Raw genomic sequence first — 26,169 nt, 5'->3', positions numbered from 1 at the left:
CCAACAAGATCATCATCAGCAGCAGCAGCAAGATGGCGGCTGAAAGTAGCGGGGCTGCAGTGTGACTGCAAAATGTTTACTGGTACCGACGATGTACGAGCCAAATTCCTTTGCGGTAAGTTGTTGGATGTAACAACGGATTCATTAGAGCGTTTCATAAGCATCACCATCACTTGTGTCGTTCCCTATTTGGTCTAACTATCGAGGGAGGCTCGCACATGGGTGATTAACCCTTTTCGATGCAAACGTGCCTCGAAGTTCATCGTGATTCATCACCGTGAGGTCGGGCCTCCCAGCTGTGCCAGCGTCTACGTGGCAGCGCGTTGACAACACGGTGGTCGACGTAGTTCGCCTAATCTGCACCCTTCCGCACAGGGAATGTCTGAGAGCGCACCGCGATATGTCATATTTACTAGAAGAAAATATGCGAATGATACAGTTACTCATATCCTGTGAATGATCCTATATTATTTATCGGGAGTGCATTTGGACATGAAGGATTCTTCCGATTTGCTAAAAGCCTCTAGAAAGGTCGTTTGGCTCCGGCATAAGCGACTCGCTAAAAGTCCCTTATTCCTTGACTGGTTCGGACAAATGTTTCTTTGTAACACTTCCCAAAGGTGGCCTGTGTTATCTTAGCGTTGGAATGGGCACATATATGTCGCTGTTACAACATAACACACGGAACACTCAAAACGAAGTTGTCCTCTACAGAAACTCGATCAACTCAGGACTTCCGTCCGTGTGTCGTTTGCCATTTCCTCAAGCTCAAGGAAATGTGGCACTTTTCGACGAACACTTCATATTTTTTCTCAAATGCACAATTTCCAGTTTTTCACGGCATGACCGGTAGGGCCCATAGGTAGCGCCATTGGCGCCATCTTCTTTCAGAAAGTAGAGATTCTCCATTCTCCTCTCTGCACCGTGCCGTCGTCCGCATTTCATTGTGGCTGCGGCCTCGTAATCTCTGCAGTGCATCAATCAGTCTGAATCATACTTATCTTTGGTGAGTTATCGAATTGTCATTGTGAACCGAGGAAATGCTTGACACTGGCATATCCTAGATTGGCTATGTAAACGGGCGATTAATTGCTTTGTGCTTCAGGGTCGGCTCCGAAGTGAACCATATGTTCCACGTTAGCGACACTTGTTGAGTTTTGGTTTGATTCTCCCGGTTTTCCTAAACATGACTAGGTGAGTTTGTTTCTCGGTGCCTTGGTTCGCGCACGTTATGTGGAGTTCTGAGCCTACATGCTTGATTTTGCTTGGTTTCGGCATAAAATGCTTCACTGTAAAGTGCTTCTGTTTTGTTTCGATTTGTAGCGATGTATTGAGATCCTGATGCATCGGAAGCAGGCTGACGTTGCTGCCAACTACTCTCACGAGTACAGTCTTCTTCGGGATGCTGTAGACGATACAAAGTAATGTTTCCGGCAGTTGATACGGTCCATTCACTTTAACATTACTTACTTTACGTAACGTTACAGTGATTCGTTGCTTGTGCTTGTTTGCGCTAGTTGCTGCTTTTATTTGACGTGAGCCGTTTCTGGGCTTTTCTTTAATTCCTTTCGACCTATCGCCGCGCTAAAGCGCACATGTGAGCTTCAACAATCACAACCCAAGCCCGATATGGACCAATGTTGCGCCGGTATTGCCAATATTGTGCCAAGATGATGTGCTGCTTGGGATTGCAAGCGTGCCTAGCGAAAGCAGACTCTGGCACATGCACATTTCTTTGCAAAACACATATCCGCACTAAATATGCTCTTCCATAGGCGCAGTTGTTTACGAGTGTCTGTATTACGAATAAGCCACGTCTCTGTCGGACTGTAATGCTTCTGCAAACATGAGCAGGCATTACGTTTCACTCTTCTTATATGGAAGGCAACATAAGACCTTCTTGTGAGACCGGCACGTTCTTTCTCACATACCAGACCCTGTACCTGGAATAAGTGCATGATGCAGCCATTTCTCAAATTGCACAAAATAAATATTTGCCTTACAGCTCTCTCTTGAGGGGAACCGTTTACCCTTACTTGCGGCAAATTATTGTACATATTCACCTGCAGTAAACTGCTACCTGTGTTGTTAGTTAGAGAAGCATAATGCTCCCTCTTAAAGAATGGCCACAGCCATTTTCTGTGCACTTCGCGCATCCTCAAGCGCCATAGCGCTGGCTGCCCCTCTCTGGGGTCCGGAATCTTCGTATGTGTGCTTTTCGCATATTGCAGCTTTGCTTACCAGAGTAATTGCTAATCTTCAACGCTTTCGCTGACAAAGGGTGCCATCACCAACGCATGATTGAAAGCTTTGAAATCTTCTTTGCTGCGTCAAACGTCTGAACTGGTCAACATGGTGCACGCTCGAACGATGGGAAAGGGAAAATGTTTCAAGGTTGTCACCTTGTCTTGACAGAATGTAGGTTGCACACTGTCTCATGCAGACCGCGGTATTCAAACATTTGCCCGAGCTCCACGAAAGCTCGTCTTTGACTCCTCCAGGAGGGAATCGTAGAAGGAGCACAATTAGGTTGTCACAGATATCTCTCTTTGCTGATATTACGATTCACTTTTCCGACAGTTTGCCTAGAACGACAAGCTGAAGTACCGCAGAGATTTCGTATAGACATCGGGTTTCACCCGAATCCTCAAAGACTTGTTTGGGGGGAGAACTATCGTGAAAAATCGGGTTTCACCCGAAATGCGACCCGAAGAACACTAAGCACACTCTGTGCTGAACACTGGTTACAGAAAGCCCATAAATTCAACCATCAATCTAAGTGACGGCAGCTGTGACATTTTCTTCAATGGTTCCTCAAAAACCTCGTTCGGATCCTGCAACCGAACAGGGATGAATGAAGACAAACTGCATGAACCGAAAGCTGATACTGTATTTTTTGTCTGAATAGTGCTGTAATCTGGATGAACTGGGGTTGATTGTGGTTAAGAATTCTTCTAGATTGACGACCGAGACTCGATGAATAAACTAGCAACAGTCTTACAATTTTGTCGATGCGTGTCTCGAACAAAAAACTCGGGTTTCGCACGAGGTCTGCTGTTGCAAGGGTTTGCATTACACTCAGCACATCTTGTTACAGTGATACTTCCACTCCATTTACCTTCAGCACGAACAAAGAAACTTCTCTGCACAATGAAAGCGCAACACGCGAGGTTAATTATCAATACTGCCAGGTTAACTTATCAATCCCTGTTCAAGGTAATCAGTCACTCAAGTGCCCCAGTGAGGTACAAAAGGTCCTCCAAACTGCTATCTGCATTTGGTCTTCCTTTTCGTACAGTTTTCACGTTCATGTCTCAAACATCTGATTAACGTGTGGCGTTGATTTGAACGACAGTCCGAGCCGTGCCAAGATGGACCCTTACATGGGAGTGGGGCCTCCGCCAGACCTGCGTGTGTTCACCGTGGGTTTCGGCCTGGTACAGCTCGTGGGGCTCACCTGCGTTGTGTTGGTGGCCGTGTGGACGAACCATTTCCTAGGTGGGTTCGCCGGGCCCAGCAACCCAAAGCTCGAGTTCAACTACCATCCCCTCTTCATGGTTCTTGGTCTTATCTTCTGCTATGGGAACGGTAAGGTCCAGCAATGCATTTGTGTGTGCCCTGTTGCAGGGATGGAAAGTGGTGCATTATAAATAGGGCCTGACTTTTTCGGGTTTTATTTTTGGCCAAATTCGGGGGGTAAATATCGGGTGATATTTTTTTATTTGAAAATTCGGGTGTATTCGGGTTAAATCCCGTTACGGCATATTCTGTCGTCAGGAATTCGGGTGTATTCGGGTGATTTTTTTTGTTTAATAAAAATTTGTCTTAACATGGAACTAATGTTTAGCAATGTTATCAAACTTTATTTTAATGCACGCTTATGAGTGTGCCACGCGACCCGGATGTTTTCGGGTAGATTCGGGTTAAACCCGAATTTTACAGATTTCGTTCGGGGGGGGTAAATATCGGGCGGATACGGGTTTAACCCTAAAAAGTCAGGCCCTAATTATAAAGTATCGCATTACTCCCCCCATTACGAAGTAACGCTAATGCATTGCATTCTGGCCTGATAGTTCATAAGTTCGAGACAGCAAAAAAAAAAAACAGCTTTTGAGCATTGCACTGCTCACTCAGAGATGCCCTTTTCTGCTGTCTCCTCGTGCACTGCGCAGACCGAGAACGCGGTTGCTTTCTTTGAATGACAGTGGGGTTGAGGACATTTTCTCGCAATATCAGATGCAACGTAAATGATGGGAATTTGTAATAGACGCCAAAAGTACTTTAAGTACTGCCCATCACTGGTTCTCAGTAGGTGCCACACGAATCGCATCACTGTTGCTTTTGCTTTGTGAAGCAGTCTTTGAAATTTGATTGTTGAGAGACTATTCCAAGTGCCACAGGGCTTTCATGTATCTGAAGCATCCGGCTGAGGCGCTTTCAGAAGAACATAGTTTTTTTTCTTTAGTCGTTTGTTTGATACAGCTTTATATATACAGTCAAACTCCTTTACAACGAAACTCGGGGGTCAGCAAAAAAAAAATTGCAGTAAAGGTATTTTCGTTAAAAAGGTGTTCGCTATAAAGGAGTTTGACTGTATATATAGGACAAAGAGGAATGTTCCAGAATATGACTCACGGACAACTGCCACGTGTCATACTTGCACCGATTGTGACATCACTCACGGAACCTATTTAAGCAATATGCAACCCTCGTACCTCTTTTGTCCTGACGAAGACAGTGCCACTGTCGAAACGTCGACCATTCTTTTTTTAATCTATGTGATATATATAAGTCAAAGGAAGTACAAAAAATCAAACTGCCACAATGTTTCACAGTTGCGGAAGGAAAAAGACGCGGCCAACAGATTTTAAGGAAGTTAGAAACACTAGTTCATTTAATGGTCAGAAAAATTAAAGTTGAATGAAAAATCGACAGTGGCACTGTCTTCGTCAGGACAAAAGGATACTGGTGGAACGATGCGACAGCACCAGAGGACACGTGTGATTTACTCGTATAGTGTGATTTACTCGTTTCTTTAATGGCTTTTTTTTTCTGCATTATAATTCACTGGCTTGCACTGTGGCATTGAGGAATGCTCAGTCACCCTCACAGGACTATATCACTCGCTGAGTGACCCCTGGTTAACCAATTCCGAACGATGCGCAGCTACTCAGAGCTGACAAACCGCAAACACGTGTCCTCTGGCGCTGTCGCATCGTTATATGAGTATCTGTTTCTCTGCGTGCAGCCATAGAAGCCATCTTAATCTGTAATTTTTAATTTCAAACACGTCTAGTGCGATTTACTCGTTTCTTTAATGGCTTTTTTTTTTCTGCATATATAATATAATATATATCTGTTTGTAAGTCAAACGTCGCCATGCCAGTACTGGACAGCTGTTTCGGCCTTCTTCGGCCTCATCAGCAGTACGCAGGCAGGCAACGTTTGAGTGGATGGCGTCAGAAGGTCACGTAACACGTGATTATATATATATGTATATACAGTCGACCCCAGTTTATCCGGACTTCATTTATCCGGATCCCGCGGTATCCGGACAAAAGGCACGGGAACGGATTTTTCTCCATGTATTTTGTTCTCGTTTATCCGGACTTCAGCTTCCGGTCTCGGACAAGAATTCCAGGGAACGAAAGTCTAAAATTCTTGTAATCCAGCTTCAGTTATCCGGACTACCGTGAGTAAGGGAGACGCTGACCCCGCTTCGTCACCCTTTTCGGTGTTTTGGGGTTATTCCCGTCACACGTCAGGGACCTACATTCCTCCGTAGGGGAGACGATGTAGTGCACAATGACCCCCTTTTCTATTTGTGTGCGTTGTGTCACGTTGACCAGTCGAGTCATTTGAGGATATCTCGAGCAACTGTCCGGTTCTAGAGGGGAAAACTCCAACCCGAGGGCCTGTTGCTTACGGCCTGTTGGCCGATGAAGACATTCCCCTAGCTGAGCTGCGATCCCTGATGCAGAGGCTCACTGCGACTGCCGTAGATGATGCTGCGGCTTCTGACTACGTTGACGTTGATAAGAATGATGACGCGTGTGCAGCTATGGGGGGGGGATTGATGACGGCGTGATTGCCGCTGTTGCCTCCGATGATGTGCAGCAAGACAGTGCCGATGACGCCCGTGAGAAATATGGCCCCGACATTGACACTTTGTGACCGCACTGACATTCTTTGAGCAGCGCAGCATGCAGCGTGGCTCAACTCTATGCACTTAGCAAAAGTTTGCAGGAATCGAGTGCCTACACTACTATGTAACAGCTGTCATTGACGAGATTTCTGTGTTTTAATTAAACCTTGCCCTGTAGGATGTTTCTATTCGGTCGTTTCGTTTATCCGGATGCTCCGGTATTCGGACGATTTCGCCGGGAACGGCACCGTCCGGATAAACGGGGGTCGACTGTATAGCTACGGTGGCACCACAAATTCTGTTAGTGCACATCTCTTACACGGTCAGGTGGACATTCTGTAAGAAGAGGGTATGTAATTACCAGTTCATTAATTACCTCAAATTCATTAGTTGGTATTTTCAATGTAAGATGCAGGAATTGGAGCCAATCATTCTATGAAGCCACCCTCATACTTTAAAATCTTGAAGCGAGCACACACATTGAAGTATCCACTACAGAATATTGCTGTGCAGGTGAGTCAAAACAAAGTGCACCAAGAGTGCCGGAAGCACATGACCTTCATTATCTTATCTGCGCTTATCTGAGTGGCAGAAGAGTTTATTAGACCAGCAGATCACCGGTATTTCTTGGAACGCATGTGGCCCTCTGATGTGAAATGAAATTTGTGAGTGGTGTCCAGAACACAGGCCTAGCACGCACAGTGCAGGTCACCTGTGCTTACCACAGGGGAGATTCCAGACCCGCAGTTACGAAGTTACTTTAAAAAAAAAACAAGTTACTTCCAAGTTACTTCGGACACAAAACAGCACTACACAGGTGCGGCACGCGTGAGCAGTTGAGTGAGGCCTTGAGGTGTGGCCGGAGGAGTGACACACGCTCAGATTGTTTTCGTTTACGATCAACAATTCGAACGCTTTGCTTCTTACTCTCTGTGGGCGCACAATGGTTCAGCTTCATTTCAATGGCAGCGGTTCTTACTTGCTGAATAGAATACTGTCACTGATTGAATGTCACTTTTTATGGCATAAAATACCATGAAAGAACTGGAGAGAAAGCAAGAAAATACGTGGACGTGAGTGAAAAGGGATTTAAAAGTAACATGGAACTTAGCTTAAGTTACTTTGGCACAGTCACCTGAAAAAGAAACTAGTTCCTCTGAAAGTTACCACGGCGCAAAAGTACCGAGTTAAGTTACAAGTTACCAAAGGAAAAAGGTTCTTAGTTACAGTAACGAGTTACCTGGAACTCCGATAAATAGCACCCGATTTTTCCATTCCAAATTTGGAAAATCATAAAATTTGAAAACTAAGAACAGATGGACCTTGACATTGATGTCAAACCACCAGGGATCTCACTCTGTTAACAGGCAGAGGATTAGTTCAGTACTTGCTAATCAACAACTGTGATGACATCCTTGTGCAGGCATCCTTGTTTATCGTGTGCTCCGCCACGAGCGCAAGACCCGACTGAAGCTCCTGCATGCCGGCCTCCAGGGGCTGTCCTTCATATTTGCTGTGGTAGCTCTCAAGACAGTTTTTGACTCGCACGATTTGGTACCTTCTCCTATTCCCAACTTGTACTCCCTGCACAGTTGGCTTGGCCTCACAGCAGTCATACTCTTCTCAATGCAGGTGAGAAGTTTCGTTACATTTTGTGGATACTCTCAATGGGCCTTATCCATGACTACTTATGCGTAGAGTTTGAAGTTTTCGCAAAATATTTATTTCTTTATCTTTTCTTCTTTATCTGTTACGTTTATCCTGCACAAGGAGAAAGCTGGTCTCCGAACAGGTCTGCCTAGACCACTTTGGGATGCTTCTGTCCCTGATTAGGACGAAACTTTGTTGCTCTAGCTTTATTTTCATCTCCTCCTTTTCGTATTCTGTCTAGACGAATGTTGTGACTTCCTGACGAATTTCAAATGATGAACAAGAGATAAACTGATGTTCTGAGGCTGGAACAATGTTGTTGTTCCAGCCTCAGAACTTCAGTTTATCTCTTGTTCAACAGGTGCCGCTTGCGTCGATTTCCGTCGTATGAATGTGTGTATGAGTGAGCAAAAATGTAAGAGTGAAAGGAGGGTGAGTGAGAGTGAGTGGCTGGTTTGTCGTCCCTTCAGATGACGCACCCCGAAAGTCGCTGGAGAGGCGTGTTAGCTTAGCTCAATTGGTAGAGCCCTGGACCGGCAATCCAGAAGACGTGGGTTCGATCCCTACAGCTGGCTAACCTTTTCAGTGACTTTCATCTTTCATCGTTCAAATGATGACTTGTGCTGCTGTTGTGCAGGATTTTCTTTGTCAAATTGGGTACAACCTGACCACATATCAGTAGACACACGATGTACTCCTGCCTTTGGCAGCACCCTTGCTATTGTGATGCAATTTTGTTATTCTTATTTTTTTCCCTGTTGCTTGCAGTTTTTTGTAGGGTTTGTGACTTTCCTGTTTCCGGGACTGGGCCAGCTGCTGCGGGCCAAGTACCTTCCGCTCCACGTCTTCTTCGGTCTCGCTATTTTCGTCATGGCTGTGGCTGCGGCTCTCATGGGCATCACGGAGAAGCTCATATTTAAACTGTTAGTATGTCCTTGTTTACTCTCAAAATCAACGTTACAGTAAACTGAGAAAGGCGGCGCAACCCATCTTGCTCCACTGCAGATGGTGTTCGCATGCTCTGCGTGCAACAAAACCTCATTTGGAACGGAGTCACTTCAAAAAACTGATTCAGATAAATAAATCTGATAGAATCTCTCCACCAAACTGTTATTGTATGCATTGCAAACAACTTCCACCTTAATGGACCCCAGTGAAACAAATTCTGGTTCTGCGAATACTTTCTGCTCTGACACTGCACCCCTCCCAATTCATGCTTCAAAAAAGGGGATAGGATAAGCAAAGTTGTGAGATTACAAAACAACTATTACAAAAATTGCTCCTTAAAAAGTGCAATAGGAACATGAAACTTGAGAATCACCGGGCGTTGCAGATCGGCGTGATCGGCGTTTGCTTTGGATTAACTTCAGCTCCAGTGTCACACTGCTTGGGCTGTGCCATCTTTGTAAGTGTTCATAAACTTGTGCTGCTAGGGGGTGCTTGTGCTGAGAACCATGAACCGTAACTGTAAAGTGTGTGCAGTGAACTGAAACTGTGAGGTAAACAAAAGTCACAAAACATGACACAAACGTGACACTCATGAGACATACCAAAAAACTGCATGCCCAGGCAACTCCCCAGCCCTGCAGAATGGTACTCAGTACTTCATACCATTCACAGCTTCGTGCACAGAAGTGAGGATATAGTTGTTAGAAATTGCAGTTATTGAAAAAAAAAAAGAAGGGATTTAACATGCATTGGAGCAAGGCTGTCATGCGTGGGTTGGTTGCAGCATGCTAAGGCCCTCTGTAGAAAATGTAGGGGGCTCCACTTATACGTGGGCTGCAAGAATTACTTTCCAAAGCACTACTACATGTAACCGAATATTCCGTCAAACAGTGTCTTCTTCCACTACATTGCATTGAGAGCCTAAATTTTTAGGGTTTAACCAGATTCTTCTTTTAATTTGTATTGATTCCCAATTAATTTGATTGATTTAATTCCCAAATTGAAGGTCGCCCCTTTCGGATGAAACCCGGCTCTTACCCGGCAAATTGCCCTCACTCAGACGCCCGTAGGAATGCACACGAACTTGTTTGGCAGCAAACGCAATTACATCACCGTTTCTACCAAACCAGTATAGTAGTTAGTTTGGGTTACAGAACCCTATTTCTGCCCGAATTCAGCATACTGGATGTTTCTTTCACCCGAATTCCCATGAACCTAGAGCGCATGTTGACTTACCTGATTTTTACAGCCCGAATTTAGAAGAAAAAAAAAAATTCCCGAAAAGTTCGGGCTCTAATTACATTACATTTTGCATTGTTTTACAGGACACCTGGAGGGTACAGTGCAATGCCTAACGAAGCATACCTTGCAAACTTCCTCGGGCTCCTGCTCGTCATCTTTGCATCCCTCGTCGTCTACCTTGCAACACAAACTGCGTACAGACGACAGCCTTTGCCAGAGGAGGCAGCCCTTCCTCTAGAACCTCAGACCCCAGCTGAGTGAGTCTCCGAGCCACAGAGTCCATGGCTGGCAATGTTTTGTTGGATGTTTGTGTATATTTACTGGGCAGAATGAAGTTTGCCGCGTGACTGTTTGTTACCAAAGATATCTTTGCCGCTCGTCGTTTCTTGTGCAGTGCAAGATGGTATGTCGTACCTACCCAATTCTAACATGCACACAATTTTCACCTTCGCGAAAGCGGAAGAAAATAGAATATATCTCCACAAATACGAACCGTCGTTTATTTATATTCAGCCTTGATTCTCGTTGCCCTCAGAGTGTTTGTCATCGCCGTTTACACACCGTGGTCCGTATACCACCCGTCACATTTGATGTGCCACGCTTTGTAAAATGTCGCTGCGGACATTTGGTGTTGTTTGGCGTTATTGCTTAAATATTCGCTCAGTGCCACCAATTAACATTATAGACTTCCATGTATTTTTAAAAGAAGCCCCAAAACTTTATAGTTTTGAATTCTTCAAGTGTAGGTGATGTCATTATGAACTCTGGCATCCTTCCCTTAGCGACAGCATGCACCTCTGTCCTCCACCCCATGTTTTAAGATTGCCAGCAGCTGTGGTGGGAAGACTGAAAGTGGCATTCGAGGCGCAATGTTGCCATACGCATGGCAGGCGATTGATATTGTGACATCGTACCCCTCATGAGTAGAAGTTAACTTGCATAGAGAACAGTATTTTGGGAGATGCAATGTGAAACTGATGCAAACGATGTTCCTGGTGACATAATATTTAGACAATATAGCGGCACCTTAAAGGCACACTGAACCACTTCAGTAAGCATGCTGTTTTGATGATCAGCTTTTGTGAAAAAAGGTGCACGTTAGAATCAGGTAAACGCGCTATACAGTGTTGGATGGGCCTATTCCGTCTTTATCTTGCTCTTGCAGTGTGCTTGCATTCGTTGCAGAAAGATAGAATGCTTAGGTGTTCCAACAATGACCATTTGCAAAATGTTGTACATAACCGTGTTAAGGGTGCGATTTTAAATCACATTTTTTTCTCTTTTGCTTAAACAGAATTAATTTTCTCTAAGTTAAGAGCACAAAGCCGTCTTACCACGTTCTGCTTTGGTTTGTCTGGTCTGTGCTCATTATTTTGTATTCAGCTTTTAAATTCTGCTTTCTGCTGCACGTGGTGTGCTTTCAGCACAATCGTCCCTCTTGTCAGACGGTTTTGTAGCGCACTTCCGAAGTAAAGACAGATTTGCAAAGTCGTTATTGCATATTAGACCTTGACAGTTCCGAAATGCATCGTTGATTATCTCGACATGTGGGAGCTCACTTCTTGATCGCGTCAAAAAGTGAACGATCACATGATCTGGTTTTAGTAGACTGGAGCAAAAGCCTCAGGTCAGGTGCTGCTGATACTTGAACAGAGACTGAGATCACAGAATGGGCACCGTCCTCATCACCCACCGGCAATGTATCTGCAGCGTATTGGCAGTTTATAGACTAGAGAACTGTAGAGCATTATGAGTCAACTGTTTCAGCGACAGAAAAATCCAACCGCCGGCGCTAGGGTAGAACTCGTGTCCCTGTCAGAGCGGGAAGGAAAGAAGGGGAAAAGGGAAAGGGCTATGTTGCAAGTTCAGCGTGTAGAAGGGAAAAAAAGTGTTTAAATGGAGTTAGATGAGAACCCACTTGTGAAGTATTTGAAGAGTTCCTTCCTTAGTGTTCATATATTTTGTTCCTTAGTGTTCATAGATTTCGTTCCTTAGTGTTTGTAGCGTTCCTTCCTTAGTGTACCTTGGAATTCGGTCCTCACTGCGAGGCAACTGGTTATTCCATTCATCACACTATCCATTCCGCCACATGACTGCCAACGACGGAGTTGAGTATCGCCCCTGGCGATGAAACTCCTGAACCATCATCATCATCATCATTAAACTAAATGTGTTTTTTTGGGGTTTGTTTTTGTACGTTGCCTGAATAGCAGCTCCCTCTGTATATGGTGGTATCACCCCTTGCAGAAGCGAATGCTGCAGTGCCGCCATTTTGATGCCCACACTCCCCATGTATGAATGCTGTGTTCCGATTTCACCCACTCTTTCGAACCTCCTTTGCTATATATTTACGGCACTTTCAAGCCACACTGAACCACTTCAGATGGGATAGTGTCCTATGCCTTGACTGAACTGATCCAGTGACACAAGTGGTTCATGCTGCACGTGGTGTGTTTTCAGCATAATCGTCCCTTATGTCAGCCGGTTTTGTAGCGTACTTCTGGAGTCAAAACAGATTTGCAAAGTTGTTATTGCATATTAGACCTTGACAGTTCCGAAATGCATCGTTGATTATCTCGACATGTGGGGACCCACTTCTTGATCACGTCAAAAAGTGAACGATCCAATGATCTGGTTTTAGTAGACTGGAGCGAAAGCCTCAGGTCAGGTGCTGCTGATACTTTAACAGAGACTGAGATCACAGAATGGGTACCGTCCTCATCACCGGCAATGTATCTGCAGCGTATTGGCAGTTTATAGACTAGAGAACTGTAGAGCATTATGAGTCAACTGTTTCAGCGACAGAAAAAATCCAACCGCCGGCGCTAGGGTAGAACTCGTGTCCCTGTCAGAGCGGGAAGGAAAGAAGGGGAAAAGGGAAAGGGCTATGTTGCAAGGGGAAAAAATGTTTAAAGAGAGTTAGATGAGAACCAACTTGTGAAATATTTGAAGAGTTCCTTCCTTAGTGTTCATAGATTTCGTTCCTTAGTGTTTGTAGCGTTCCTTCCTTAGTGTACCTTGGAATTCGGTCCTCACTGTGAGGCAACTGGTTATTCCATTCACCACACTATCCATTCCGCCACATGACTGACTGCCAACGACGGAGTTGAGGATCGCCCCTGGCGATGAAACTCCTGAACCATTATCATCATCATCATCATGATAATAATAATTAAACTAAATGTGTTTTTGGGGGTTTCTTTTTGTGGTGGTATCACCCTTTGCAGAAGCGAAGGCTGCAGTGCCGCCATTTTGAAGCCCACACTCCCCATGTATGAATGCTGTGTTCCGATTTCACCCACTCTTTCGAACCTCCTTTGCTATATATTTATGGCACTTTAAAGGCACACTGAACCACTTCAGATGGGATATGCCTTCAGTGTCCTATGCCTCGACTGAACTGATCCAGCAACACAAGTAGCTTATGCTGCACGTGGTGTGTTTTCAGCATAATCGTCCCTTATGTCAGCCGCTTTTGTAGCGTACTTCTGGAGTCAAAACAGATTTGCAAAGTCGTTATTGCATATTAGACCTTGACAGTTCACAAAAGCATAGTTGATTGTCTCGACATCTGGGAGCTCACGTCAAAAAGTGGACGATCGAGTGATCTGGTTGTAGTAGGTTGGAAAGGGCTATGTTGCAAGTTTCAGCATGTAGAAGGGAAAAAGTGTTTAACTGATGTTAGAGGAGAACTCATCCGTGAAGTGTTCGTAGAGTTCCTTCCTTACTGTTTGTAGAGTTCCTTCCTTAGTGTTTGTAGAGTTCCTTCCTTAGTGTTTGTAGAGTTCCTTCCTTAGTGTTTGTAGAGTTCCTTCCTTAGTGTTTGTAGAGTTCCTTCCTTAGTGTTTGTAGAGTTCCTTCCTTAGTGTTTGTAGAGTTCCTTCCTTAGTGTTTGTAGAGTTCCTTCCTTAGTGTTTCTAGCATTCCTTCCTTAGTGTTTGTAGCGTTCCTTCCATAGTGTTCCTTGGAATTCGGTCCTCACTGTGAGGCAACCGATTATTCCATACAACACATTACCCATTCCGCCTTCATGACTGCCAACAAAGGAGTTGAGTATCGCCCCTGGCGATGAAACTCCTGAACCATCATCATCATCATCATTGAGCTAAACTTGTTTGTTCTTTCTAGTTTCTTTTTGTCCGGTGCCTGAATAGCAGCTCCCTCTGTATAGGGCGGAGTCACCCCTTGCAGAAGGGTAAGCTGCAGTGCCGCCATTTTGATGCCCACGCTCACCATGCACGAATGCTGTGTTCCGATTTCGCCCACCATTTTCAAACCTCCTCTGCTCTATATTTATGGCACTTTAAAGGCACACTGAACCACTTGAGATGGAAAGTGTCCTTTCCTTCGACTGCAGTAATCGACTGACACAAGTGGCTCGTGTGAACGTGTGGAGCCGTGAAGCAGCCACTTGCAGCTGAGTCCCTGAACCCTACCTCTTTACTGACTTGTAACGGCGTACATTCAGTGAACGGGCGATGATTAGGGGTGACGGAAAAGAACACGACGCATAGAAAGAGAGTGCGAAAGTCAGACAGGAGAGCAAAACGCATTCATACAGACGGACAGTTCGTTCTGCACAGAAATGTAGTTTAGTACAGTGTCCCGAGGTATAAAGCATCAAAAGTTCTCAGGTTTTCCAGTGCATGAAGACCAATCTGCCACCTTGAAGGCAATGTTGCTGCTGTTGGTGCTAGCACGTTTTCAGTTCTGTGTCCGATTGTAATGAGGATGCTGTTCTGATGATCAGCTTTTGTGGAAAAAGGTGCATGTTAGAATCTGGTAAATATGCTATACATTGTTGGGTGAGCCTATTTCTTCTTGTACCTTGCTCTTGCAGTGTGCTTGCATTTGTTGCCGAAAGATAAAATGCTTAGGTGTGCCTACAATGACCGTTGCGAAAATATTGTATGTAATCATGTTAGAGGTGTGATTGAAATCTTATTTTTTTTCCTTTTTTTATGCTTATACGGAATTAATTTAGTTTAAGAGCACAAAGACGTCTTCGCATGTTTTGCGTTGGTTCATCTGGGCTGTGTTCATTACTTCATATTCAGCTTTAAAATTCTGCTTTCAGCATAATCGTCCCTTATGTCAGACAATTTTGTAGCGTACATCTGAAGTCAAAACAGATTAGCAAAGTTGTTATTGCGTCTAAGACCTTGACAGTTCGCAAATGCATCGTTAATTATCTCGACCCTTTGGAGCTCACTTTTTGATCACATCAAAAAGTGAACTATCCAGTGATCTGGTTCTGCAAGATTGAGGCAGGGGCCTCAAGTTGAGTGCTGCCGATATTTAGAACAGAGACTGACAACGGAATGGACACTGTCGTGGAATCCTCGTCACTGGCAGTGCATCGGCAGCATATCGGTTGATTACAGGCTAAAGAACTGGAGAGCATTGTGAGGCAACTCTTTCGTCAATGGAAAAATGCAGGCCCTGGCCCAACAGTCAAAGGGTTAACATATCTCAGTATCTTTGCCTTTGGGACACTATGTTAGGGGGCAGATGTTGACTAGGATGGGACTCATGTTCCTGTCAGAGTGGGAAGGAAAGAAGGAAAAAGGGGAAAGACTATACTGTGAGTTTCAGCATATGGAAGGGAGAATACGTTTAAAGGGTGTTAGAGGGAAAACCCACTTGTGAAGTGTTTGTGTTCGTAGAGTTCCTTCCTGAGTGTTTGTAGAGTTCGTTCCTTAGTGTTTGTAGATTTCCTTGGTGTTCCTAGGAATTCAGTCCTGACTGTGAGGCTGATTATTTCGTCTACCACAGTACTCATTCCGCCACATTACTGCCAACAGAGGAGTTGAGTATCGCCCCTGGCGATGAAACTCCTGAACCATCATCATCATCATTAAACTAAATGTGCTTTTGGGGGGTTTCTTTTTGTACGGTGCCTGAATAGCAGCTCCCTCTGTATATGGTGGCATCACCCTTTGCAGAAGCGAATACTGCAGTGATGTCATTTTTGATACCCACACTCGCCACGGATGAACCCACTTTTCAGATTTCACCCACTTTTTCGAACCTATTCTGCTATATACAGTCAACCCTCGATTTATGAACACCCTCAGTTCCCGGAAAAATCGTTCATAAATCGAGGGGTTCATAAATCGAAAATTCCATTAAGTCAGTACTATCGGCTGACGAAACAGTATTTGTGATTTGCATTGCGTTTATAATGCAATATATTGTGTAATTTTGCTTTCAACCATGCCTTCTGCTATACACTTGGTCATCCCTAGTGCGTCCCCAGGAAACCCGTTTGTTGTTCGGATTTCGAGGGGTTAGAAACTGAGGAAAAGGATTGGTCCGTTCCGGCGTCATTCATAAGACCACGGTTGAACATTCTGTTCTGATCTTGTTGAACATTTCTGTTTACCTCGGAACCATCCGTTCATAAATTGAAGGCAAAAGGGCAGGGCAACTCCTAGTTGGTTCCCGGAAATTCCATTCATTATTCGGATATCAAGGTTCATAAAACGAGCAATAAATGCATTAAAAAGTTTGGTTCCTCGTGCTCCCGTTCATAAAACGAGGGAATTCATAAATCGAAGGTTCGTAAATCGAGGGTTTGCTCAGCTCAAAAATGTACTGCGTAGCTAAGCGTACGCCTGCACTTTTTTGAGCACACCGTGAACTCTGCACGGCGTCGAGATGGCAGAATTTCGTAGCAGACGACGTGGTTCACTTCACCCTACACAGAGGGAGCTAGTATTCAGGCACCCTGTTCCTTTTGGATGGTTTGTGCCACCTGGGTAGATTGTGTTGAACTTATGCACGAGATACGATTCGCTGTGGTGTCTGTCATGTGAACCCGAATCAAGTTTCGATCACATGTATGCTTTATACGACCAAATATGTGTGGATACTAACATGTTGTGCTGCTTTGTTCAGTGTGTCTGCTCTGTGGCCTGTACGGTGATTGTTCATCCTTGTTCATGTATGTTTGTGGAAATCGCTGCACACTGCAGCATGTGGAAGGCTGATCTTGAGATTAACTCACAACCACTAACTTCTTCTCTGCTAAAAGGGAAGAAGGGAGAAAGAGTCCTTAGGAAGTGCTTAAGGGAAAAAAGGGCATGTTTCCCCTTTTCTGTAGGCTTTGCAGGGATGCTCTGAAACAACACCATGCGCTGCTGTCAGCCACTTTTCTGATTTGTTACTCTTTACTGAGCGATCACTGAGTTGTAATGACTTTTACTAGATCAGAAAGTGTCCGTGATAATGGTACCGAAAGCAACATAAGTCAGTCATGCCATTCCTTTAAAGGTGGGAGTGCACACTTTATTGCAGATACTAGGGACATCACATTTGTTGCACAACAATTAAAAATGGATTAGAAGTGTTTGACGTCTTAAAACCCAGACTGGTTCTATCATCATGGTGAACTTTGACATTCGCCTGAGTGCTGTGGCTTTTTTACGAAGAGCGGGACAGGGCAATCCAGGCCCAGATGTTTGTAAATATGGTATTGACAGAGCCCAAAGATATGTGACCGCGATGACCGTAGCATGATCCAAGCGACTAAAACTGATAGATTCCTGGCGCTCATGTTTGGCTGGCAACGATCACGTGATCACGCTCGGGCGCCAACCTAGCAATTTCCGAGCGCTAGGCTGTGTTGCCATGAAATGGCCACCCTAATTCGCCATTAGGGCTCTGTGTTTTTGGGTTAAACCCGATAAAACACGTTTTTACCCCCGATTTACACCGTTGGCACTTGTCAACAAAACAGAAAAAAAAAAGAAACCTAGCTTGGCAAAGTGTCAATTCAGCCTAGAGGGCATTGTATAAACGTAGGCTTTAGACCCTGATGTTTCAGACTGTATGAGCAGTGATTGCGCTCACTTTGTTTGACTCCTTTCTCGATACTGGCAGTAGTGAGAAAGGAATAAGCCGTTGGCGATGCAGATGCTGGAAGCCCGTATCTTATCTGTACGAACTTCCAGCATGGTTACATTGGTTATGCACTGCTTCTATTTGTGTAGTCTGTCCTGTATTTTACTTTGTTCTTCTTGAGCATTGTCAAATTACTGTCCAGAATTTAAATAGCACCTTGCAGTGTACACAATCTTTTTCTTCTCAATTTTCATTGTTTTCTCCTGTACTCTTTACAGCTACTGCTTTTTTACTGCAGTGCATTGCAGAAAGTACGTTGTTTATTGCATAATCAATGGGGGACATTTCTTAGAGTGCTGAGGTTACACCGACCGGTATCTAGGGTAAGGTGATTGTTTTGCAGTGATTGTTGAGCGTTGAAACACAATATACAGTGAAGCAGCACTGGAGCAAACCATTCAGATGTCCAATCTGCTGCCCAAATGCTATGGTGCCCAATGTGGAAATAATGCAAAAGATAACAGACTCCAGTGTAACAGAAGGTTCAGTTTTACGAATCTTTTTTTTTTTTTTACTGGACTACCATCCCGCTGGACGCGCTATCCCGCTGTACTGATGTATCTACAGTCACCTCTCTTCAGCATATATTGGAATATAACTTCCCTGTATATATGGCTTATCGCTAAGATGACATTAATGTTTATCATTGCCAAACAGGTACATAATTCAAGGAGTGTCCTTGTGCTACATATCATTAATAGTGTGGACGCAGTTCAGTTGCATGCAGTTATGCAAATATAATGTGATGTAATGTAAATGAAACATGTTCTCGTCTGAGTAAAATTTGTCGTGGAAGCACCAGTATTATACACTACATTCCCTGTCACGCAGGCATTCTTCACAGCAGTTCAGTCACTCGCCTTCAATGCTCTCGAGCTCATTTGAATCACACAGGATGGGGGTGGGGGAGATAACTCTGTATTGGAACGCCATCTAACCCGAACAACACCGAATATCTTCTGGATGTACGAGTAATGTCCTAACAAAGTCGTACGTCCGATGGATATCTATCGGACGTACTGTTAGGACGTTATTTTTACATCCGTAGAATATTTGGTGTTGTTGGGGTAAGCAAGATGTTCCTTTGGCCCGTTTGTTGTCTCTCAGCCAAGTAGCTGTGGTTTGACTTTGCTATCTTGTGTTTTATGCTGAATGACAACACAAGGACTAAGGTGTAGCGGTTCACGACCTTTTTTGCTCCATGCACCCTTCTGGCCATCATCAAAATGTTGTCTCCCCACATTCTTTTATTTTTTTTTTAACCCCAAAGTTACAGAGGGCATATTAACTCCAATGTAAATCACGCATAAAAATTTGAGGTATTTTATCGCGTCTTCCGAGTTGTTTTTAAAAGCATTGTTTGTGGCAAGCGACCGTACCGTTAGGTAGCCCTTCCAGAACTGCGCTCTCAGCAGCAATCCTGACATACTGTTGAGGCGTTCCTGAAGAAGGATATGTTCCGTGAGCGATATACAGGGTGTCTTTTTTTTTTTTTTTTTTTTATACGATTCTTTTGTTTAAAAGACTACAACGGCTATAGACACCCTGTTTTCACTTCTGTCATCTCTGGGCCGGCGGACGTTCTTGACCATCTGTTGCTAAAATCGTCGAATGACTAATTACCTAAAAATCTTTCATGGGCAGAGATGATAGAAGTGAAAGCAGGATTTCTATAGGCCTTATATTTAAAAAAAAAATTGTATAAGATGCATATATTTTTTATTTGAAATATATATATATATATTTTGTTAAAAAAGACACCCTGTATATAGAAAGCAGGGTGTGTGCAAGGGCCAGTCAGAGGCGAATGCTACATGGTCCCGACAAAAGTTTACTCTCTCCTTCAGACAGAATACTCCTCCTATAGGTGAAGACTGGTAATGGGAGGGGGCAGTTGAACGAGACTTACAGTCGCTGATGTCTCGTGCATCGCAGTCGCGCGCTTGGCGTGCCAAAAGAAAGAACACAACCACTCGTAGCAACGACATTCGAATCGAAAAGATTTCACCCCTGTGGGATTGCAGTAGTTGGTCGCACAATTCTAATGTGCTACGATGAGAATACATGCGCTACTTTTTTACGACACCATCCTTTCTCCTTTTTTTTTTTTTTTGCAGTAGTTTATAGGGGCAACACTCAGCCCAATTTTTGGGGGTGCGAGTGACAGTTATGCCGGCTGTAACCTTATTGCCCACAGCGCTGTCCACTCCGGCGCTGCCTTTGAGAAGGCGCACGGGGCGGCTGCCCCTCTCGCACCTCCCCCCCCCCCCCCTCGAAACTGCTCTGATGCTGGCGTAAGGATGATATGAAAGGTGTGAGGGGGCACACTTGTCGCGTTCATGATTAAGAGCTCTAAAACTTATAAACGGACGACAGCACTGAACACCCTAGTCGAGAGCTAAAACTGCCTCACATGCTGCAAATTTTATTCAATCCAGCCTGGCCCAATCCAGCCCAGCAACGCTCTGCGCTCAAAGCTCTTCTGACATTTCTGGACACCATCGGACTTCGATCGTTATTGTGAAGGGGCTCGTTATTTTATTCCCCCCATTCCATCCAGCAATGGGGTAGAGTATCGCCTGTGGCGATGAAACTCCCCACTCTCCAAGGTCGAAAATAAAGTTGTTGTTGTTGTTTATTCAAAGCCTCACCCAGACGCGAATATATTACACGATGTAGTACGCGACGTCCGTAATCGTTTTCGTGCTTCTAACTTCGTGGTGCATAGCTTATTTTCGTTTCTTCCTCCGGATGAGGAAGACCCTGCGTCACTACTTTTCTTTACCTCTGTTTCTTTTCCCTACAGCTGCCAATGGTTGCCTCATTCGCAGGAGTGCCAACAGTGTGTTCATCTCCCCCGTGGTCGCTCCCAATGCCATCGATATCCTCCTTTCCGGAACCAAACGTTAAAAGAAGGAAAGTCCAAACAAATCGCTTCTTCGCCTGATGACATTGGACATGATGTTCAGCACATATGCTGAGCATACTGCTGTCTACACTGACGGATCCTCTACGGCCTTATCCTTGTAAGCTCGGCCCCTTTGGCATGAAGTCGGTTTAGGTGCCCCACGGAAATCGCCCTGCGCTCTACATATCCTCTATGTCCGAGGAGGTGTACGTCATCTTGTCATTCCTGCGATTTGCGATGCGTGGCACTCCGCGACGTACTATGGCTACGCAACAGTGGCGCTAGGACATAACAGGCAGATCCTTGTTGTGCTCCGTGGATCCAACTTTTTCGTTTTCACTCCCGGGTTGTTTGTCCCGCTGTCTCTCCTCTCTTATGGACAATGTGGCTTTCACTCCGCAATCCAGAAACCGATTAGGGTGCACCTCTACAAGCACCTGTTCCAACTGTGGCAAACCTTAATGCGTCCCCATCGAGGCCTGTAAAATGACGTCATGTTCGGTCACGTGACATGAGAAAACATTGCCGCATCGGAGTCACAGTAGGAGGGCATGCCGCGGGTTGTTATGGTATGCGTGCAACTACGAGAGTAAATTGTAAGAGCACATGTCTGTACCTCATTCGGCCCGCAGTATGACACCTGTGACACATCCCCATATTTTCCCGGGTCACATGACTCTCAGAGGCTGCACATGACTTCGTATGCACGAACCTCATTAGGAGAGTGCAGTGTTACAGTTCCAACTGACTCGTTTCAATGACAAGCCGCTCGGCCTCAGGGATAGTAACCGGAAAAAAAATATTATTTTTTGTCGAACCGAAGCGTACCCGAACAATTTTGTTGCCTGTGCTGAACCGAACCGGAACTGAACCGAAAAAATAAAAAAATGATATGGTTACAAGTTGGGGAATCGGTTGAAAGGTGAAATAATTGTACTACAGACCATCTTTTCCCCTTCCTTTTACTTTTCTTTTTTTTTTTTTTTTACGATGCCAGATGAGAGTAAAAGTTTGTGACTGTGGCGTGAGTTTCTTGCCGGAGCAAAAGAGGGCCCTGACCGGGTTCTGCCAAAAAGGCTTCCAGCACTTCGCTTTTCATTTCCAGTAGACGACCACGACAGTGCGATACAGTAAAATATCAGGTAAATAGTAAATGTGTTTGTTACGTGTCTTCTGTTTTCACTTCCTTTCATGAAAGGTTTTTCACCAGAAACGGTTATCTCGCACCTTTCTCTTACAACCGTGTACATTGAGGGTAAGCTCGCTTTCATGTAGCAAAATTACTGCCGATGAACCAGTTAAACCTGGACCGAAAAATGTAACTGTTCCAATCCCTGTGAATGTCCGGACTGCTGACCGCGTTTTCTTCCTTTTTTTTTTTTCGTTTCTCCCTGAGCCGAACCTGAACCGGTTCAAGCCAATAATTTAGGTTCGGCGGAGCTAATCCCGAACAGAACCAATATTCCTGAACCCGAACAGAGTCGAAAAAAATACCGGTTCCGATCCCTGCTCAACCTTGCTGCTATCGTATAGGTACTACATATAGGCCCTTGCTGTAAGCATGCACAGCACCATCAATGTCTGCACTCATTTCGGCAGTTCTTGTCGTCCACTGGTCTGCTTGAGCTCCTTTAGCCTCGGTGACTTTTGCATGAGCGTGGCAGTGTGATCTCTGGGACTTCATCGTACTACATCACGAGTGGTTGCCGGATAATGCTACTAACCCGAACAGTTACGGCGCTTCTGCAGGTATGGGCCTGTTGCTCTGGGCCAGGTGGCGCGAGTGAGCAGCAACATCAGCGCCCCAAATCATGCAACACTCCCCAGTTTAGCAGACGACGCGGCACTTTCAAGTACACGGTTTCGAGTTGTTCGCGCTTTTCAAGAAGCACCGCTTTTTCTGTTGAGTTCTTACAGGTTTTGTAGCTTCCTTGGCACCATACCGTTTGACACACCATGCAAAACCCGCTGATGGAACTCCTTACTGTTGGGATCCGCGGCCGTTTGGGCCCGAAATGGCGCTGTGCAAACTTCAGTGCAACAGCCCTATAGTATCTCATTTGCTGTTCTGTCCATGCGAGTGTGTCTCACCTTCTTTATTGCCATCCCACTCGCACATATAAAAAACGCCACGCACTGAGGTAGGGTATCGCAATTACTGCGATAAACTTCCTGGCAATGGAGCTCCCCACTCACCATCATTCAAATAAAGTATATGTTTGCAACTCAAACGTCGCCATGCCAGTACTGTTTCGGCCTTGTTGGGCCTCATCAACAGTACGCAGGCAGGCAACGTTTGAGAGGATGGCGTCAGAAGGTCACGTAACACGTGATTCCTCCCGTCGTGTTACGTGAGCTTCTGACGCCATCCACTCAAACGTTGCCTGCCTGCGTACTGTTGATGAGGCCCAACAAGGCCGAAACAGCTGTCCAGTACTGGCATGGCGACGTTTGAGTTAAACATATGCTATACGTGCTGCAAAAGAGCTCCGGCTATTTTTTTTTTTTTTTCATTTTATTCAAATAAAGTAGTAGTTGTCCCATCGTCATGCACGTAGCTGTTGTTATTTTCGTCTCTTCGCGAGCTTCATTCACCTACTGTAGGCCCATGGTGATGTGGGCAGCACGAAAAGTAAGTACTATATATACTAATGAAAGATGTACTCATTATTTTACTAACATTTTCTTACTACTTGTGCTTGCTTCAATAATGTGCTTGCATTGTCGTGAAATTATCGTGCACATCTCAAATAAATGCCAATGCTTGTTGCCAAAACGCTGTTGACTTAAAGGAGTACCGAGGGCCGTCCAATAAATTTTCAGATTAAGACGTCTGATGAAAGTGTGTGCGTCATTTTACCGAATGGCGCTAAAGGTTTTGATGTGTGCAATATGTTTCCCAGCAAAAAACTCGCATAAACACGGGACCGCGCCTTCACCCTTATCTCGCCACTCCGGGTATTACGGGGATGAGGAGGTATGATGCCACGTCACCGATGACGTTACAAGGAGAACTCGTTCTGGTTCGCCGGTCAGTGGGGGTCAGCGCCTTGTCCCTTTGCCGCCGCAAACCAGTTTTGCCAGTTCTCCCGGGGAATAAAACTACCCGACAAACGTCATCATGACGTTGGTAGACAGACCGAAACCAAAACAGATCTGAAGGGGACAGCTGGGTTCCACGAATGAGCAATTGTACTGAAGGTCGCGTCCCTTTCAGAGACCATTGTAATCCCCTTAAAACCGTGGCTTTCGGGTGCGACCTTGTTCGCCACTAGCTTTGAACGTAGTTCAACTCTACCAAACTCGTGGCGCTGTCGAGCATTATGACCTCATTTGTTTACAAATGGGTAGAGGTCTATTGGGGATAGAAGGAGCGGCCGAATCATTACCGAGCCAGGAGAAAGGCCTTTTCGGCACCCCGAACAGCCGAGTAACAGACGACAACGGAGTAGCAGACAACATTTCTCTAGGCCAATCAGCGAGCGTTCTCCTTATAGCGTCAGCGCGAGGTTCCAGGCAGATCACAGGCTGGTACTGCTCTTCACCGCCGTTGCGCACGGTCGCTTTTTGCGACGTACTTTAAATTCAATTTCTGCGATAATTATGGCTCTGTGGTGTGAATTACTTCGCATGGTGTATCTTACGTGCCTACTTAACAGTTTTATGGGAAGAAAACGGTGTTAAAAATGACTTCTGCGCTACTTTAATGGGTTCGTGAGAAAGCTCACATAATGTTTTGTATACACTCAGTATTAAAAAGAGAATGTTGCCATATGTTTTTTCACAATGTGACACACCGTTATGAACCTGAATGAACCAGATTGAAACGCTATTAGTGAGAGCTATAGTAGACCGTTGATAACGTGGCTTCCGGAATACTGTGTCTACCGCACCGCACCAACTGATAAGATCCTAAGTCATGAACACTGCCATTGCTTCCAGTGGGCATGGTAGATTCACTGTAACATTATCAGTGGTGTACCAACACACTATTTCTGCACTCTGGAACTGAACCGAAATCCCTGGACATAAACTGAACCTATTAAATTTTTGGTTCGACACCCTGATCGGAAGGACAGTTCACACAGTTGGTAGGTTGTTGGTATAAAGATGCTCTCACATTCAGTAAGCCTTAAACGTTAGTGCTGTGTTGCTCGGAGATGCCTGTGTTCGTACGTGCTGCCTGTTTTGTGTATATGTTATATGTGCTACCCAACCAAAAGCTACGCAAAAGATCTGTTTCACTTCCTTTTTAGTACTCTACCGAATCGGCAGTGCGAACAATCTAAATGTAAAAATACAGAGAGCCAAATTTGTGGTGTGGATGAAGCTGCTTTGTTTTGTTTGTTTATTTGTTTATACCCTTTTACCACACTAGCGTACTATTTGCATTATTTTTATGTTTAGTCTGTTGATACCTCTTTGATCTATAGTGAAGTCGAGAGCCTGTAAGAACAATATATATATCTCGCAATGGCATTGTGTGGTGCGAAGGTAAACGTATATCGCCATCTATATATATACTGTACAGGTGCTTCCATTAACGCTACGGCAAAGTTCATAAGTTCATAAAATTAGTTAATTCAATAACGGAAGCGTTTGGAACTCTAGCGTCACAATTTTTGTCCCACTTGTAATTTACAGAAAACTAACAATGAAAAATGTGCAGCTGTCGCTGGAATGAATTCTTCAAAATGCATGGTGAATAGGGTTTCCGGTTTTCTGTGATGATCTTTTCGGACGTATCACCAGGTAGGGTGAAGAAAGGTGACAAAGAGAAGTTGTCCTGTTATCTCATTATGTTATGAAATTAAATCTTAGTTATTTAATCTTCATCTTTAATCTTAATTATGCCTAACTTTAACAAATATGGTTCTTAATTCAATAAAATTTAAGCAAATTAAGTCTTGCACTGCTGCAATTCGGTTCTGCATTGATTTTTCCCGTTCTTCCTGACGTCTCAAATATTAGTCACCGAGAACTGGGAACCCTAGGTCTATATGAACCACGCTTTTTTTTAAATTTTAGACATATATTGTCACATTTTAAACTTAGCGTCATCCAATGACTTAGCCACCTTTGGAGCAGGTGTACTTTTCCTAGGCTAGGCTAGAATGAACTAAATGCTAACACGTGCAACACCGTAACAAAAGGGCTGTGATACCGCGACTGCAAGTTCCCAGCGCAGACTCATTGGTCTATTGTAACGCACGTATTTTGTTACATTTTCAGCGGCCTTCATCACAAGAGTCCGTGAGGTGACTTGTTTGGAGCGAAGTGCAACCAAAGACATTATATTTCTATGTTCTTTTTATTATGTGTATCTGATATTTGCAGAGCGATCAGTGAAGTAAAATACTTCAGAATCATG

The 26,169-nt window shown here is 44.6% G+C and overlaps 1 protein-coding gene and 1 non-coding gene across 8 annotated transcripts; both read left to right on the top strand.

Moving 5' to 3' along the window:
* LOC135366569 (transmembrane ascorbate-dependent reductase CYB561-like) lies at positions 1-26,167 on the top strand. 7 transcript variants are annotated; one of them, XM_064599320.1, is made up of 8 exons: positions 900-1,006; positions 1,106-1,194; positions 1,324-1,421; positions 3,356-3,588; positions 7,569-7,777; positions 8,564-8,718; positions 10,069-10,242; positions 20,697-20,995. In XM_064599320.1, exons 3-8 carry the CDS (start codon positions 1,342-1,344, stop codon positions 20,869-20,871), a joined length of 1,026 nt encoding a protein of 341 aa, XP_064455390.1. In that variant the 5' UTR covers positions 900-1,006; positions 1,106-1,194; positions 1,324-1,341; the 3' UTR covers positions 20,872-20,995. The 7 variants fall into 7 exon arrangements, with proteins under 7 accessions (XP_064455394.1, XP_064455389.1, XP_064455393.1 ...); XM_064599319.1 differs by lacking the exons at positions 900-1,006; positions 1,106-1,194 and adding an exon at positions 3-115 and having other exon boundaries at positions 20,697-20,996; XM_064599323.1 differs by lacking the exons at positions 900-1,006; positions 1,106-1,194; positions 20,697-20,995 and adding exons at positions 5-115; positions 26,031-26,167.
* Positions 8,298-8,370, top strand: Trnaa-ggc (transfer RNA alanine (anticodon GGC)). Its single transcript has one exon. It is a non-coding gene; the product is annotated as a tRNA-Ala (tRNA).
* Positions 26,168-26,169: the final 2 nt, after the last annotated feature.

This window comes from Ornithodoros turicata, chromosome 8 (assembly GCF_037126465.1).
Source record: "Ornithodoros turicata isolate Travis chromosome 8, ASM3712646v1, whole genome shotgun sequence".
Taxonomy (NCBI): Eukaryota; Metazoa; Arthropoda; class Arachnida; order Ixodida; family Argasidae; genus Ornithodoros; species Ornithodoros turicata.
The sequence above is the reverse complement of the archived record's forward strand: the minus strand, read 5'-3'. Positions and strand labels throughout refer to the sequence as shown.